This window comes from Panthera uncia, chromosome B4 (assembly GCF_023721935.1).
Source record: "Panthera uncia isolate 11264 chromosome B4, Puncia_PCG_1.0, whole genome shotgun sequence".
NCBI lineage: Eukaryota > Metazoa > Chordata > Mammalia > Carnivora > Felidae > Panthera > Panthera uncia.
The window spans coordinates 37,065,527-37,082,996 of record NC_064809.1 but is presented as its reverse complement, the minus strand read 5'-3'; the positions used below and the strand labels follow the sequence as shown (position 1 = coordinate 37,082,996).

The 17,470-nt window shown below is 46.2% G+C and overlaps 1 protein-coding gene across 1 annotated transcript; it reads left to right on the top strand.

Moving 5' to 3' along the window:
* The first annotated feature begins 170 nt into the window (after nucleotides 1–170).
* On the top strand, nucleotides 171–5,894 carry TEX52 (testis expressed 52). The gene is made up of 3 exons (XM_049624899.1): nucleotides 171–364; nucleotides 1,435–1,985; nucleotides 5,429–5,894. Exons 1-3 carry the CDS (start codon nucleotides 230–232, stop codon nucleotides 5,721–5,723), a joined length of 981 nt encoding a protein of 326 aa, XP_049480856.1. The 5' UTR covers nucleotides 171–229; the 3' UTR covers nucleotides 5,724–5,894.
* Nucleotides 5,895–17,470: the final 11,576 nt, after the last annotated feature.

The window sequence follows — 17,470 nt, the reverse complement described above, 5'->3', positions numbered from 1 at the left end:
CAGCCGGCCCTGCTTCTTTTCTCTTCCTGCCCTTCTAGGCAAGCCCTTCCCAGAAGCCCCTCTGGTTACCATCTTTTGCAATCAAAACTTAGGAGTCCTATCCCATGCCTGTCTCGCCTGAAAGGCAGCCAGGGCCCAGGGGACTGATGAGTGCTCCCAGGGAGAGGTAAGGGCCTCCTCCTGCGACACCATCCAAGAAACATCACCATAGCAACCCCAACAGCAAACAATGCTGCCAGGAAAGTCTTCCCTTACCAAGCTGCTCCTCCTGGCAGTCAGGCCCAGAAGAGGAATGGCCAGTAGCCCACAGAGACAACCCAGAGGGCGGAATAATCCACTCCATGTCCAAGAACCTTTCTTACAGGTAGGAGGTGGGGCCCCATCTCCACAGCCTATCTGTTTGCACCCTGCTGGACTAAGTCTTCCCCCTGGGATGGGCCATACTTTCCTCTGGTCAGTAGATGTGGCCCAGAGCTCTCCACTTACTTCCTCTCTTAATCCTGTACTACTGTGAACACAGAGCTCAGAGCAGAGGAAAGGAGGTGCCTGGTTATTACACCTCCCAGCCCCACCTACTAGGGTGATGCTGTGGAAATGACAGAGGAGTGGGCCCAAGAGACAGGTGAGCTTTTAGGATCAATAAAGTCCTAGGGTGGAAAGGAGGGAGAAGCACTTTAGAAGAGCATATATGATAAGTAGTGCAGACAGATGGCTCGAGTCCCAGCTCTGCCACTTGGGTGAGCTATTTGCCCTCATTGTGTCTTGCTTTTTGCATCTTTGAGATGGGACAGTAACAACGCTTGCTCACAGGGTTATAGGGTTAACTGAGTTGTAGATGTATTTAGCACAGTGTCAATACATATTTGCTACTGTTTATTTCACGGGAGGTGGGACACAGAAAAGGGAAGGAGGCAGCCTTCTAGATATTTTCCATACTTGCTTGTATTTGGATGAGAAGTGAGGGAAATGCACCAATGACAGTAACAGGTCGAGTCCGGGAGAGAAGAGCACCTGGGCTGCATTCTCCCGAGAAAGCTTTTCCTTCTATGCGCGTTGCCGGGTAATGGGCACTACCCCTCACTCCACCCCCCACCCCACCCCCACCCCCACCCCCACCCCTCAGTATCCTCAGGCTTAGGAGCACCAGCTCCAGGCAGGGGTGCGGGAGAGCCAGAGCGCGGAGGATGTGGAGTAAAGAGTGGAGAGAAGGGAAATCAAAACCCAACAGACGGAGAGAGAGCGAAAGCTGAGGAATCCTACAGAGCGGACATAACTTCTGACGGCAGGGCAGGCGCGGAGAGAAGGGTTCCGGCCAGGCCACCGTGTCCTGATGAGAGTCCGGGGTCCGAGGAGGCCGGCAGCTTGTTGTCTCTGCGGCTGCTCCTGGAAAGAGAGGCCGAGCGGTCCCCCCGGCACCCTTTTGTCTCTCCCTAGATGGCCCACGCCCGAGAGCCCCTCCTGACCCACCAACCGCGGGCCCGGCGTGAGTTCCTCCTCCCCAGTGAGCCCGGGGAGTGGCCCGGCTTCACCCGGCAGGCCTACCACCGGCTGGCCCTGAAGCCGCCGCCTTGCACCGAAACGAAATCCGAGGTGCGCCGCCGACTGATCCGCCCTTGGAAGGACGCGGCGCCGCACACGTGGGGCTTTCACACGTGGCTCGATGTGGGCCGTTTGCCAGCCACCTTTCCCACCAGGCCCGACAGGCCCTACGACAGCAACGTGTGGCGCTGGCTGACGGACTCCGGGGCCCACGGCCGCCCCCCAGCGGAGCCTCCCATCCCGCCTCCCTCCTGGATGGGTCCCAACAGCTTTCTGACCTTCATCTGCTGTACTCCCATCTTCGCGGACGACAACAGGAAAAACCAGGTGACCGTCAGGACGGTGCAGGAACTGAGGGAGCTGGAGAAACTCAAGCTGAGGAGTGAAGCAAGGGCACCTCCCCTCGACGCCAAGGGCAACATCCTGCCCTCGAGGAAGTTCAAGAAGTAAGAGGAGCTCCTTCCTCTCTCTGATTCCTGTTTTCTGATGACGCCTACCTTGGTACTCTGACCTTCACGCCTTTGGGCATCTGACAACTAAACTCTGTTTTAAGTGTAGCTGGAAGGAAGGTGTGGGAGCAAGAGAGGGGACAGCCAGGGGAGAGGCTTAACCGTTTAACTAGAATGCAGGGGATACAACTAGGTGCTTAACACCTGCTAGGCCCTGGCAGTACAGAGAGATATCATCCAGTCCCTTCCTGCAGGGAGCTTATGAAAGGCAGAGACCTACCTACATGCATGGAAAGGCAGCTGACCATTCAAGCCCACGCGTGCTACATGCCCAAAATGTGACACGGATAGGGAGTGTGGTAAGAACATCAATTACTAGTGGGAAGTCCTGAGATCTGGAGTCAGAGGTTTAGGTTAAAGTCCAGACTAGGCAAATTGTTTCGTTTTTCCAGACTCAATTCCATCCTTGATAAAATGGGGACAGTAAACACCATGTCTACCAACCTCGGTGAAGAGAAAATGGGTAATGAATATATGAGAGCACTATACAAAAAAACATGTTACTACAGAAATTCAGAAGAGGGAGGGGGTGCTGTGGGCTGGAGCATTCCCCCAGGAAGCCTTTGTGGGGAAACCAGGTAAAGGCTGGAAGGGTAGGAAGCCCTCAGAAAGGTAGAAAGAAGGGGGTAGAGGGTTGACTGGTCTGAGAAGAGGCAGCAGTGTGGAAGGAGTTACTGGAGTACCCAACAGCCCTTCCTCCCTGCCACTGTGGGAGCACACACAAATCTCCAGTCTAGTCAAGGGGAGAAGAGGCAGGAAACGGAGTGGGGAATAAGGACAGAATATCTCAAATTCCAATCCCAAGGGCATTAACAGAAGCACTAAAGGGTTGGAGGGGAGGCTGTGGAGATTTTTGATTTTTTTTTTTTTTAATGCCAACAGTTGGTGATTTTGAGAGAAGATTATTCAGGACCTTGGCTTCTCTCTGCAGCCCTCGCAGTACAGATTATTGGTTGCTAGTATGTGCTAACACTAGGGATACAAAGGTGATAAAACTTAGATCACTCCTCAAAAAATAAAAATAAACTTCAGTGAAATAATAGTGCCAGATGTTCTAATCACTTGAGTTATATTACTTATACCCTCCCACTACCCCAGATAGAAACTATTACTATCAACCCCATTTTACAGAGGGGGCATCTGAAACGGAAAGGTCACTTATTTCGCCCAAGTTCATATGGCCAGTGAGTGGCAGAGCTGGGATTGGAACCTAGAGAGCTCAGTTTTAGAACTGTGTTCTTAACCTCTGTGCTCCACTTCCCCTCCTGTCTACCTGGGGAATCAAAGAAGTTCACAGCTACTCCTGATGTGATATAATGTTCTATAAAGACAGCATAAGAGAAATACAATTATCCATAGAAAGAGCTTAGCACAATGCTCGGCAAACAGGAAACCTGTGTGTGATGGTGGAAGCCTTGTGGGTTCAAGAGCCAAACACATCTTAGGTTGCAGTCTTCCCAGCTCAATCCCAAACTTGCTATACAACAAAGAAACTTGACTTTCTTTAAGCCTGACTTCCTCAAGTCTGGATTGGAGATGTACCTGGTACCTTGCAGGGTTGTTAGAAGACAAAAAGGCACAATGCCTGGTGTAGAGAAGGGGGCTCAGTAAATCGTGTCATTAGTACACTGTCCCCGTGAGAGAAGGATCCTTGTTTCCCTCTGTTTGCTGCTGGAGGCCCAGTTCCTGGAGCCAGGAATGAGAGAGTCACAGGCAAGGTTTTGCTGTTCACGGAGGATGTGGTACCTGAGCTACGTGGACCTTGAAGAATGTGTACAAATTCACTAGGTGGGAACCAGACAGGATGGTGGGAAGAAAGGCCCATCCAGTCGTGTTATTCCTTTCGAGCAGTTCTCTAAGGCATTAAAATATAGTTAAAAATGTCTCTAGATCAGCGACCAAGCACATTTTGAACATGAGAGACCCAGAAAGGACTTCAGACAGGTCTAAGCTTCAAGAAGTCCATGATGTTGGTGAGAAATAGAACATTTATACATAAACTCATGATATTGCTGAGAAATAGAACATTTATACATAAACCCATGATGTTGAGAAATAAAACATTTATACATAAATAGAACATTTGTACATATACATAAACCCATTTATGCATACATCAACTCTGGTTGATGGTACATACAATCACCTGGGTCTTTTTAAAAAATGTGTGAGACCCACCCATGAGATTCTAATTTACTTGGCGTTGGGGGTGTGCAGCTTGAGCACCGGAATTTGCAAAAGGCTCCTAGGAGTGATTCTAATGTGCAGCCAGGCCTGAGAATGTCTGATGTAAACCAAAGACAGTAAACAGGAGAACATCTACTGGACGAGATGCAAAGCATGTTGAAACAGGAAATTTGCCACTATTCAACTATGTTTTTTAAAAGGTCCATTTCTCTCGGTTGAACCTAACACTACAGGCCTGTAGAAGAGGGAGCCATCAGATCAGGTGTCATATGGCAGCAGGTCAGAGCAGGAAGGGCTCTGAGACATCATCAAGTTCACCAGATGAGAAGGGGCCCTTGAGTTTCATTCTCTCTTCTTCCTGCTGGCACTGTGTTAGCAGAGGAAGTGGGACTGAAAGACAGAATCTGGATAATGAGATACAATATGTAAAAAGGATAGGAGACTGACCATCTAAACAACATAATTTCACCATCTTAACACCAAACACACACACAGGGTGCATGCTATCTGGATAGGCCAATATCCAATCAGGAGGAGAGACAGAAGTGATTCCCTACAACCTGATCATTCGTTAGCTTGTGTTAGCTTAATAGAAACATATTGGCAAAACATGGCTTTATACCTCAGTCTCAGGATGCGCACGACAAATATACTTTCAGAATACAAATGCATTATTTTCTTGTGGCACTCACATCAATGACAACAGTTGGTCACCCTTTGCCACCATCAAAAATCTAACAGGATCCCAATGATGATTCTTTCTTATTTTGAATGATTTTAGTTTGGGATCATGATTGGTTAGCATTTTATTATTGTCATAAGTTGAAATGATTCAGATTTTTTAAAAAGCCTACAGAATTTTTAAAAGTATTCTCTACATCCAGTGTAAGGCTCGAACTCACAACCCTGAGATCAAGAGTCGGATGCTCTACCGGCTGAGCCAGCAAGGCTTCCCAAGTCCATAGAATTTTTAAGCATGATTTGATATTTAATACTAAGGCTTTTCAAAAAAATTTTTTTTCAAGAGGAACATGAAGAATTATAAATTTGGGGGCTTACCTTTGTAGCATTGTGAAAATAAACTTTGGGTAAGCTATGAAAAAAGCATCAAACTTTTCCTTCTTACTCCTTCCACCATGACTGCATCCCTCTTTTGACCTCTTTGTTCTCTCCACACCCCTCTCCCCCAACAGGTACCGGCACATCTCAGCTGGTGGAAGGTTTGAGCCTGGAGGCCTCCAGCTCATGCCCAACCCACTTCCCAATGATTTCGCCAGGGGCTGGCCCTGCCCAAACCCTCTGCCTCATTACCAGGAGAAGGCGCTAAAACTGGCCTTCCTGCCTAGTGCACCCCTGAGCCAGGACCTCCTGAGGAATTACCAAACCCTGATAGAGAACCGGGTTGCCTTGCCCCTCTATCAACTCTCCAAGGCACAACCTGGTAAAACCTTAGTGAGGAAGACCAAGAGAAGACCTGGACAGAGCTAGTAAAGCCTCCAGCTGGGCAGGGACCACTGTGGGCTACAGCGTTCTCAACCAATGCACCTTCAACAAGAAGCTTCTGCAGAAAAGAACCTCTGCACCATCCCTCCAACTGCAGGCCACCTCTGTCTCCCAGGCTCCTAGAGACTCTACTTAAACTCTAGATGATTATCTGTCTTCCTTGGAGGATGCTCTCATAGCAGGTGGGAGGATTGAATCAGGTAGAGCAGAGAGAGCAGAGGAGGATACAGCTTTTAGGGACAGAATGAGGAGTGGGGAGGAAGAAGGTGTGTGTGTGTGTGTGTGTGTGTGTGTGTGTGTGTTGGGGTGGGGGGAAAGGCACTGTAAGAAATGTGAATAAGAAATTACCTTTACTCCCATAATCCATTTGGAATAAAACTGGGATTGGTCAGGGTACAGGAAGCTTCTTAGACAAAATAACCTCAATTCCACACCTCCCTAGATCATTTTAATGTTGGACAGAGACCAGAAGCAACTCTGCTGGGTTGCAGTTCCCATGCAGGGTCTGGGGGAGCAGAGGTCGGGCCAAGGCTGGTGCTGGAAGATGGAAAAGTCAGGTCTGAGGAAGGCTGACCAGGTCTCTGTGGAGGAACAAGAGTACAACAAAGTGGAGATTTAAGGCAAAATAGTAGTCACCCCAGAGCATAATGTCAGGGCCTTGGGCCTATATTGTGGTTGACCCCAAATGCCTCAGCTTTTGTCATGGGGGGCCAGAGGCAAAAGGCCTAGAGTAGAGACAGGCAAATCGGGTTGGTCAGAAATGTGCTGACCCCAGCTGGGGTGGATATTGGGTATGGGAAACCCAGTAGAAGGCAGCAGGGAGGTGGCTGGAAGGGGAGAAGTTGTATGGTGGGGGCCTACCTCACCTCCTCTTGCCCCTGTGACACCCCAAGTTGGTCGTCTTCCTTGGCTGGGATTCTCCTGGCCTTCTGGCCACTGCCCTCTCACCCACTTTCCTCGAGCCCCCTAGGTACCTGGGAATCAAAACCCCACCAGGGTTCTAGCCCTGGTTTAACCACTGACCAGCTATATGACCTCAGGCTTTCAGTTTCTTCCTCGGCACAGTGGGAGCCATGGCACAGTGGGAGCCACGAGGGTACAACTAAGGGGAATAAATAAAATAAATGAAGTACCCGCAAAGTGTCTGAACATTGGAGGCCCTCCATAAACGAAGTTATCAACCAATCATTACTCATGGGATGAAAACAATGGATGGGCTATTATTCAGTCAAAAAAAGGAATGAAGTACTGATACCTGCTACAGTGTAGATGAACCTCGACAATATCACACTGAGGGAAAGGAGCCAGACACAAAAGGCTGTATATGGTATGATTCTATTTACATGAAATATCTAGAATCGGCAAATCCATAAAGACAGAAGGTAAATTGCCAAGTGCTGGGGGTGGGGGAAATGGGGACTGACTGCTCAGTGGGTACAGGGTTTTCTTTTAGGGTGGTGAAAATATTTCAGAACTAAATAGAAGTGGTGGTTGCACAACATCATGAATGAACAAAATGCCACTGGATTGTATACTTTAAAAATGGTAATTGCTCAGGGAGCCTGGGTGGCTCAGTCGGTTAAGCATCCGACTTCTGCTCAGGTCATGATCTCACAGCTCTTGTGAGTTCGAGCCCCGTGTCGGGTTCTGTGCTGACAGCTCAGATCCTGGAGCCTGCTTCTGATTCTGTGTCTCCCTCTATCTCTGCCCCTCCCCCACTTGTTCTCTCTCTCTCTCTCTCTCTCTCTCTCTCTATCTCTCTCTCTCAAAAGTAAATAAATATTAAAAATAAAATTAAAATGATTACAATAAATAGGGTGTGATATAGTGAGTTTCCAAATTTTCTTCTAGTTCCAAATCTAAAGTTCTATTAATAGTTCTTCTCCTTAACACTTCTCCCCCTGATATGTATGGGGGATGGGTGGGGGCAACCAGAGCCAAAGGGTGAAGGAGAATTCTCTCAGTACTCCAGGGGCTTGCCAGAGCTCTGGGAATGTGCCCATTCTCCCCACTCTGGGTTAGGAATAATGGTGGAAAGCAGGAGGTCCCCTCACCTAGGATCCTAACATGTCAGAGCTGGGCAGGCCATGAGGACACAAGTCGAATCCCCTCAGTGTTTAGGTGGCCAACCGAGGCCCATGGGCAAGTGACTTGCTTGGGGCCACAAAGCCAAGCAGTCCCTGCCCCTCCTGGCAGTAGAAAGGAGGCTGGTTGCTAGGACTCAGGGGCTTGTTTTCTCATCCTGCCTCTCTTCCGTTATTCTACTTCTGCCCATGATGCATGGATTTTGTCACCTCCACAATGAAAGGCCCTGGGGAAACTTAGAAGGTTGGTATGAAGGTTTGGGGGGTGGGAGGAAGTAGGCCAGGCGGATGCTTAACCGACTGAGCCACCCAGGCTCCCTGAGCAATTACCATTTTTAAAGTATACAATCCAGTGGTTCTTCACAGAAGGCTGCCTACCCCCTGGCCTGGAAGGTGCAGGAAAACAGAATGGTAAGGTGCACTTACACAGACTCCTGCCTTGGCCGACCAAGACCACTCAAGAGGTTGCTAGCCTCATGTCAGAAGGACTTCCACCCTTCCCACCAGCTGTTTGTTCTCTGGATAACAGTCTTTTTCCTGCTGGCAGGGAGACCACACATTATCAGAGGCCTTCTTGTCCACTGGCCACCCTAAACTGCAGAAGCAACACCCTGGAAATTCCTGATGCGGTGGGCCGTGGAGATCTGAGGGACAATGATAGCATCCATACACCCTCCTGGTCCTGGGGTCTCTTCCAAGGCAAGCCCCAGCTCAACCTGCTGGCAACCATGAACACCCCTCATCCCCCAACCCCACATTCACTAATAAATATGGCATCCTCGAAAGCCTCTGTTGGGGTGGAGTGGGGGATTCCTGTAACCCAGACCTGCCTTAGAGATCTACTGTCCTACCACAACTTTTGACGGGAAGCAGGGTGAGCATCCCTCCCTCGACATATCACCAACCCCATGGGACACCTTATGACCTGCTGAATGCCACCAGCCTCATGGAAACTGATTAATCTCACCCAGCACAGAGGCCTCAGAGCCACTTCCGGGTCAACACCTCCCCTTCCTCAACCACCCTATCCGTAAGCCAGGTAGAGTCTCATGAGCTGGATGGCCAAGGCCAGTTCAGGTCCCTGAGTTACCAGGGCCTGAGGAATGGTTGGGGGTCAGTGACTGCTGGAGGCTGTGGGGCTGGGAACCCCTGAGGGAGATGCAGGGGTTTTGCCAACCATGATCTTCAGTCTTCATTCTTCATCTGGCTCTCTGCCAGTGTTGTCCTGTCTAATTGCCATCCCTCAAAAAGCCCCATTGCTGCTCCCCAGTGTGACACATCAGACATCCTCTCTCCAGGCTTCCCCAGATTCACTTCCCACCTTCCTCAGGGCCCTCTGCCCTGTCATTTCTACTCATCACTGACTTGCTTACTCCAAACGCTTTGTCTTCTTGCTTCTCTTCCACCTCCAAGCCCTCTCCTACTTGTACTGTCTGCTGAACCACATACATGTGTTTATTTACAATGTAAATAATTACTTCTTCCTATTTATCATATTTAGTGGTTTTCTGTGGCCACTCATACAGTTCCCCATCTCATGGTAGTCTCAAGCCAACACACACTCTGCAGGTCCCAGGACAGAACCTCACAAATGCCTCCATGCTTGTAAGCTAATGCTATTGCATCTTGCCATTGTTCAGAGGCAAAGGTTTTGCTGGGTGGCTCCCCTCGGCCCACCATCACTCCCACTGGATGTCCACTGAACACTGACACTAGGTATCATATATGGTTCTTAGAGAATAGTCTCTGACTTCATTAGCATGAATGTCACTAGGAAATGGAGGTCATGTCCAGGGGTGCCAAGGGCAGGCCCAAAGCTTAGGCAAGGAGGAAGGGGGAAATGGAGGGAAATGGAAGCAAGAAAGGAAGCAGATAAACACAAGAGGGAGGAAGAGAAGTATTGAAGCCAGAGGAAAGGCAAAACAGGAGTCTCTGAAGCTCAGAGGTCCAGAATATTTGGTAGCATTGGGTAGCTTGGTCAGATTCTCTGAGGGTATTTGCAGGATCCAGATTTTGGCAAAGACCCCCGCGGTGAGAAGAGTTGGCAAATAAATCCTATGGGTGCAAAGGAAAGAGGATGAGTAGAATAGGGTCTTGAATGATCCCCTAGGGCATTAGTTGGATTCTGAGGCTGAAAAATTCAGGCGGGGAACTCGACAGGCTGTTCTGGTGTCTCATCACCTGCGTAGATGGGGTAATAACAACATGTTTCCTCCTGTGTCCACTGGAGTCCTGCTGCCCAATGCATTCAACTAATGTCTTAGCCTGGTAGTTTTTGGGGTGGAGGTAGGGTGATACATTTCAAAACTGGTATGACCTCCTGGGACCTTTGCTAGACAGGAGAATTCTGGAAAACAGCTTCATTCCTGTCCTCAGCAGATCTGACAGGGCCAGAGGATAAAGACTGAAATAGAACTGGCTGCCTTTAACCTTCCACGGGCTCAAGGGAGCTGTTTGTCTAGCTCTGAATAACCCATTCTATGAAAAATATTCTGGGAATTTCCTTATGTGGCAGAGCAATGTCTGGGTGATTTCACTGTGCCAAATGAGCTCTCCTCCCCATCCCTACCATCAGAGATAAGAATTGGTACTAGTCAGCCTTGAAGAAAAAAGGTTACAAGAAGAGGTATAAAGATATTCAGAGGCATGAAAGTGTATCACAAAGAAGGTGGGAACCAGTTCATCTCCATCTCTACTAAGGCTTGGACAGGAAGGCAGGGATTCTGAATATAGGTACAGGGATTTAGATTAGATATAAAGAACTTCCTGAGTCAGTGGAGAGTTGTTGGCATAGATTAGATCAGGTTCAAGGAACCAGCTGTGAATCTATTTGGACCAGTGCCATCCAATAGAAATATAATAGACCGGTGTATGTAACTTTAAATTTGTTAGTTGCCATATTTAAAAAAGTAAAAATAAACCAATGAAGTTGATTTTTATAATGTACTATATTTTATTTAATACAATAGATCTGAAATGTTATGAATATAAAATAATGTAATCCATGTAAAAATAGTTGAGATATTTCACATTGTTATCTTATATTGTTTTCAAAATCTGGTGTATATTTTACACTTATAGCAAAGCTCCCTTCAGCCTAACCACACCTCAAGTGCTCAATAACTGTATGTAGCTGGTGACTGCTATATTGGTCAGCACAAATCTAGACTTGCTAAGGGTTGTCTGACACCCAGTGGCAAGTATAAGGTGTGATCTGGTTTTATCTGAAGGCAGAAAGTTCTCTAGAGACCTGAGAGCCTCTGAGGGTAAAAGTCAAGAAAGCCTTAACTTAGGAGCCCCTCTCAGCCTTCCTCATTGCCAGAAATACAAAGACCCATCGCCCTCTGGCTGTTCTTAGAACCCACACAGCAGTGTTCTGTGTTCTCTTTCAGTAGAGGAAATCCCAACTTCCTCAGGTCTGTTGGACTTGGGGTTTGGCGGCTAGTCAACCCAAATGGGAAGAGCACTGCGCCAAGCAGAGCAAGGAAAAGGGTTCATCCTGGGGTAGACAAGGTAGCTCTATTCTCTCCATGGCAGGAGACAATGCTCCATACCTCAGTCAGTCTTCCTGGTGCAAGTGACTGGTCACCAGAGGAGCCAGGCTGGACAGAAGGGACGGACAGGTGTAAATCTACCCTGTGTGGGGTGTGTGTGGGGACAAGCACTGTCTCAGCCTACCTTATCTTACCTGCAATATTCTGAGTTCTCTGTCTGAGACACCCTTCCTCCAGGTATGTGCACAGCCTTCACCTTGTTCTCATCTCGGCACAGTGTCATCCACCCACCACCCTACCCCCATCACTCTCTCTCCTCTCATCCTGCTCTAGTTTTGTTCAGCATTTACCACAACCTGACATTATAAATGTCGTTGTTCCTTGTCTGCCTTCCACGTTACAATGTGAACCCCATGAGGGTGGGGCCTTCATTTGGTTCACCATCCTAGGCCCAGAGCCTACCTCGGTGTCTGACACATAGTAGGTGCTCAATAAATATTTTTTGACTGAATGAAAGGAAAACTTGCTATAATTCAGAGGAGAACCAGTGCAGTGAGGGAGCCAAATCTCACACTTCCATTTTTCTCCTCATGAAATTTCTGAATCTGGATCCATTCACTTCAACATCTATGTGAACCACAAGATGAAATAAATGAGAGAAATTACAGATATTTCCCAAGTATCTTGGAAGGGAATATCTCCACTTCCTCTGTTCCTCACTGTAGAAGACTGGTTTAATATTCCTGAATAGTGCTCCTGGAAGTTTTCTCCCCCTGTGTCTCATCATTAGAGCTCAATGTAGTTATCCCTTGTTAATGAACTGGTTTGTTGAAGTCTATAATCTTTAGGTTAAAAAAATGACCAGGGGATGAGCATCTGGCTGGCTCATTAGAAGAGTGTGTGACTCTTGATTGTGGGTTCAGGCCCCATGTTGGATGTAGAGATTACTTAAAATAAATAAGCTAAAAAAATGACCAGGGGAGGGGAGTGAGGTAAATTATTGGCAAAGACACAGACCACCCAGCTGAGGATACAAACTGCCTTCAGAGGTAAGTTATTGGCAACGACACAGAACACCCAGCTAAGGATACAAAGTGACCTCAGAACATTCCCTGGCACTCTCCACCATTTTTTTTAGGATTAGATGAGGCTAGATTTTTTGAAGCCAAAGTATAGTTGACATATACTATTAGTTCCAGGTGTACTACATAGTGATTTGACAATTATATACATTATGCAGTGCTTGCTATTGTGAGTGTGGTTACCATCAGTCACCCTACAAAGTCTTAAAATATTATGGACTATATTCCCTAGGAGACAATTTTCACCCTCATGAATTATTTTTTATAGTTAGAAGTGAATCTCTTGGGGTGACTGGGTGGCTCAGTCTGCTGAGCGTCTGACTTCAACTCAGGTCATTGTCTCATGGTTTGTGAGTTCAAGCCCCATATTGGGCTTGCTGCTGTCAGCACAGAGCCCGCTTCAGATCCTCTGTCCCCCTCTCCTTCAGCCCCTTCCCCCTTGTGCTCTCTCTCTCAAAAAAATAAATAAAACATTTTTTAAAAGTTTGCACCTCTTAATCCCCTATACCTGTTTTGCCTATCCCCCTAATTCCTTCCCTCTGGCAACCATCAGTTTGTTCTCTGTATTTATGGGTCTGTTCCTGCTTTTTGTTTATTCATTTGTTTTGTTTTTTAGATTCCACATATAGATGAAATCATGTGACATTTGCCTTTGACTTAATTCATTTAGCACACTACCCTCTTGGTCCATCCATGTGGCTGAAAATGGCAAGATCTCATCCTTTTTATGGTTGAGTAGTATTCCAGTGTGTGTCTGTGTGTGTGTGTGTGTGTGTGTGTGTGTGTACTACATCTTTATTCATCTATGGGTAGACACTTGGATTGCTTCCATATCTTGGCTATTGTAATTAGTGTTGTAATATGTATAAGGGTATATATATTTTTTCAAATTAGTGTTTTCATTTTCTGTGCATAAATACCCAGTAGTGAGATTTTATACCACATCTTTATCCATACATCTATTGATGGACATTTAGGTTGCTTCCATATCGTGGCTATTATAAATAACACTGCAATAAACATAGAGTGCATATATCTTTTTGAGTTAGTGTTTTTTTTAAGTTTATTTATTTACTTTGAGAGAGAGGGAGAGAGTGAACATGCAAGTGGTGGAGAGGCAGAGAGAGACAGGGAGAGACAGATCCCAAGCAGGCTCCACACTATCAGCACAGAGCCCGATGCAGGGCTCAAACTCATGAATGGTATCATGACCTGAGCTGAAATCAAGAGTCAGACGCTTAACTGATGCCCCTTGAGTTAGTGTTTTTATTTTCTTTGGGTAAATACCTAAAAGTAGAATTACTGGATCATATGATAGGTCTATTTTTAGTTTTTTGAGGAGACGCCATACTGTTTTCAGACTGGCTGCACCAGTTTGCATTCCCACAAACAGTGCAAGAGGGTTCCCCTTTCTCCACATCCTCACAACATCTGTTGTTCTCGTATTGTTGATTTTAGCCATTCTGACAGGTGTGAGGTGATATCTCATTATAGTTCTTATTTGCATTTCCCTGATGATAAGTGATGTTAAGCACCTTTTCATGTGTCTGTTGGCCATCTGTATGTCTCTGGAAAAATGTCTATTCAGTAGGTTGCCTTTTTGTTTTATTGATGGTTTCCTTTGCTATGTAGAAGCTTTTTATTTTGGTGTATTCCTAATTGTTTATTTTTGCTTTTGTTGCCATTACCTTTGGAGTCAGATCCATAAAAGTGTTGTTAAGGTCAATGTCCATGAGTTTACTGCCTTGTCTTCTTTTAAAATTTTAATGGTTTCAAGTCTTACATTTATGTCATTAATCCATTTTGAGTTTATTTTTGTGGATGGTGTGAAAAAGTGGTCCAGTTTCATTGTTTTGCGTGTGGCTGTCCAGTTTTCCTAGCACCATTTGTTGAAGAGACTGTCTTTTCCCCATTGTGTGTTGTTTCCTTTGTTGTAGATTCACTGACCATGGGTTTATTTCTGGGCTCTCTCTATTCTGTTCCATTTATTTATGTGTCTATTTTTGTGCCAGTACCATACTGTTTTGTTTACTACAGCTTTGCAGTATAACTTGAAATCTGGAATTGTGATGCCTCCAGCTTTGGTTTTCTTTTTCAGGCTTGCTTTGGCTATTCAGTGTCTTTTGTGGTTCCATACAAATTTTAGGATTGCTTGTTCTAGTTCTGTGAAAAATACTACTGGTGTTTTGATACGAATTTCACTGGATCTGTGGATTGCATTGGGTTCATCATCTTATCAAAGGGAGTTCTTTAGCTCCTTAAAAAAACTCGGCTTTCCGTTGCCAAAACATTCTCATTCTCCCTACAATTTGAGGAAAAGCAAATTTACAAAGAAAGAAAACAAAGAATACAAAAAAGGCAAAAGAGAGTTTTTTTACCCCTTAGCCCTACTCCAAGATGGTGTGCTAGATAATGAATGAGACAGTATTAGTTTGGGTCACAGAACACACGGACCAATTTGACTCTTTTTGCACAGCTATATTCCAAAGAATGGCATTTCCTGAGCACTAGTGGTTCTGAGCGCCAGGCAACAAAAGCCTTGTCAGAACTGGAAAAGAGGTGATGCCATCCCCAACCTCACTGCATCCAAACTGTAAACTCCAAAGGCTCCATTCTATACCACAGGTATGTTTACTCCTCCCTCGGGTTTTGTCTGCAGACCTAAGTGCACCGATGAGTTTGGAGACATCCCATCCATGTCGTCAGCCTGGCCCAACGCAACTTTGCTAAGTGCTCTGGAATCATCTCATTCTTGTTCATTGATAGCATTACTTTTCCAAGAAATGGATTAATGAAGGACTCTTGAAGATGTTGAAGGATTTTTCAAACCTAAAGAATGAATTGCCAAGAATAAAGTTGAAGGAGATACCTTTTAGTGTTGGCCTGCCCAGCATCATAGTATGTAGGCCACTCACTCATCTATCAATGCGTACAGTTGATCCTATCGAAACAATCACAGGAACCAGTGCAACATGTCAGTGGCCCCTCCTCGATCTCTATCCCAGGCAAACGTGTGGTGGTAAAGGATGCCAAGGCATGGGAAGGGGCTGGAATAGTCCACTGAAACTGTGTTTAAATGAAGCCAGTTGTGGGTGGTCCAGAACTCAATCAATGGAATCATACTATAGCTTAGTTTTCATGCCATGATTTTCATCTCTGTCAGTCTTCTCTTTATGGCATAGTGGACACTGAGCAGCACTTGGGAGACAGAACATAAGGGGCTGATTCCTGGCTCTTCCAAACAGTAACTGAATGTTAGGTGAGATTTCTAAGTCTCAGTATTAGCTTCCCAGGGGTGCCATAACAAAGTATAACAAATTGGATGGCTTTAACAATAGAAGATTATTGTCTCACAGTTCTGGGGACTAGAAGTCCAAGATCAAGGTACTGGCAAGGTTGGTTCTTTCTGAGGGTGCTGAGGAAGAATTTGGCCTAGGCCCTTCTCCCAGCTTCTGGTGGTGCTGGCAACCTTTGGTGTCCCTTAGCTTATACATGCATCACTCACACTCGGCCTTCATGTTTATGTGGTGTTCTTCCTGTGTGTACCTCTGTGTCCAAATTTCCCCTTTTAGCAAGGATACGGTCATATTGGATTAGGGTCCACCCTAGTGACCTTATCTTAGCTTGATTATGTCTTTAAAGACCCTGTCTCCAAATAAGGTCACATTCTGAGGTGCTGGGAGTTGGGACTTTAACGTACAGATTTATGGGGGACACAATTTAACCTGTACACCTTAACTACTTTCCCATCTGTAAACAGGGATCAAAACGCAATTCTTCCTCATATAATTGTCATGGCTGTGAAAATACCTGAAAAAGGCTGGGTCTGCAGGAGGCCAGAGGACATCTTGTCTGTCTGAACGTGTGTGTGCCTTGTGGATGTCTGGATCAGACTGTGCCTCTAAGGAGCAGGGCTCAGTCGGGGCTCCCAGCCTGTAAGTGTCCAACACAAGTAAACAGGTGCTTGACCAATGCCTTTTGATGATGGTGAAGATAAAAGGCTGGAGAGAAATATCTGACGACAGGTGAGCCAGGGCTATAAAAAAGTTTGATTCCAAGTGCTGGTGAGGAAGGGGAGGGCGTGGAACCCCCGGACACTGCTGCCTGGGGCGTACCCTGGTATAAATCCTCTGGAGGGCAAGGTGGCATTATGCCAAAGGGGGAAAGCTGTGAGCTGATGCCCTGGCCATTCCACACCTAGGTATGTACTCTAGAGAAATGCTCATATGTGTGCCCGGGACACAAGTGTAAAAATGTTCAAAACACCATTGTTTGTAGAAAAATAATCTAAATTTCCTAAGTGTGATGTATTCATATAAAGGAAAAACATACAGCTGTTAAAGAGAATGCATAGCTCAGGGATGAATCTCACGAATAAAGTAATGGGCAAAAAAGAACAAGCTGCAGAAGGTCATATATAATGTGTCAGGCAAAATAAATGATATGTTGCTTCGGATACACATATACGTACATGCATAAAGAGTGAACAAACGTGGGAATGCTAAAATGCCAAATTAAGAAAAGGATGTTATCTGGGGAGAAGGGGTGGTGCAAGGGGTCGTTTCGACTATATTTACAATAGTTTGGTTATTTTTTTTAACTGGGGTGGCCAGCAAAAGGTAAAGGTTATTCTTTACAACTTTCTGTATGTTTGAATTGTAATACTTTTTAAAGAGCCAGGACTCCAGAAGCCTTAAATAAAGAAAAGGGAGGGGCGCCTGGGTGGCTTAGTCACTTAAGCAACCGGCTCTTGACTTCAGCTAGGGCCTTGATCTCACGGTTGGTGGGTTCGGGCCCCACATGGCAGTGCAGAGCCCGTTCGGAATTCTCTCTCTCCCTTTCTCTCTGCCCCTCCCCCGCTTGTGTGCTCTGTCTCTGTCTCCCAAAATAAATAAATAAATAAACTTTAAAAAAGAAGAAGAAGAAGAAGAAGAGGGAGATGCTGGGGCGCTGCTTGTGGGGAGATTCAGAGCTGCTCTTGCTGTCCCCCTGGAATCCAGAACCCAGAATAAATAAGACTCTGACATCCGCCACATCCGAAAGGTCGAGACCCAGAAGGGTGAAGCCTCTCC

What these genes read in the sequence shown, in the direction of transcription:
- TEX52 (XM_049624899.1), top strand. Translation starts at nt 230, where the DNA reads ATGCTGCCAGGAAAGTCTTCCCTTACCAAGCTGCTCCTCCTGGCAGTC. An exon ending in TCCAAGAACCTTTCTTACAG is followed by an intron (nt 365 to 1,434) that starts GTAGGAGGTGGG and finishes GTCTCTCCCTAG; the next exon opens with ATGGCCCACGCCCGAGAGCC. An exon ending in CCCTCGAGGAAGTTCAAGAA is followed by an intron (nt 1,986 to 5,428) that starts GTAAGAGGAGCT and finishes CTCCCCCAACAG; the next exon opens with GTACCGGCACATCTCAGCTG.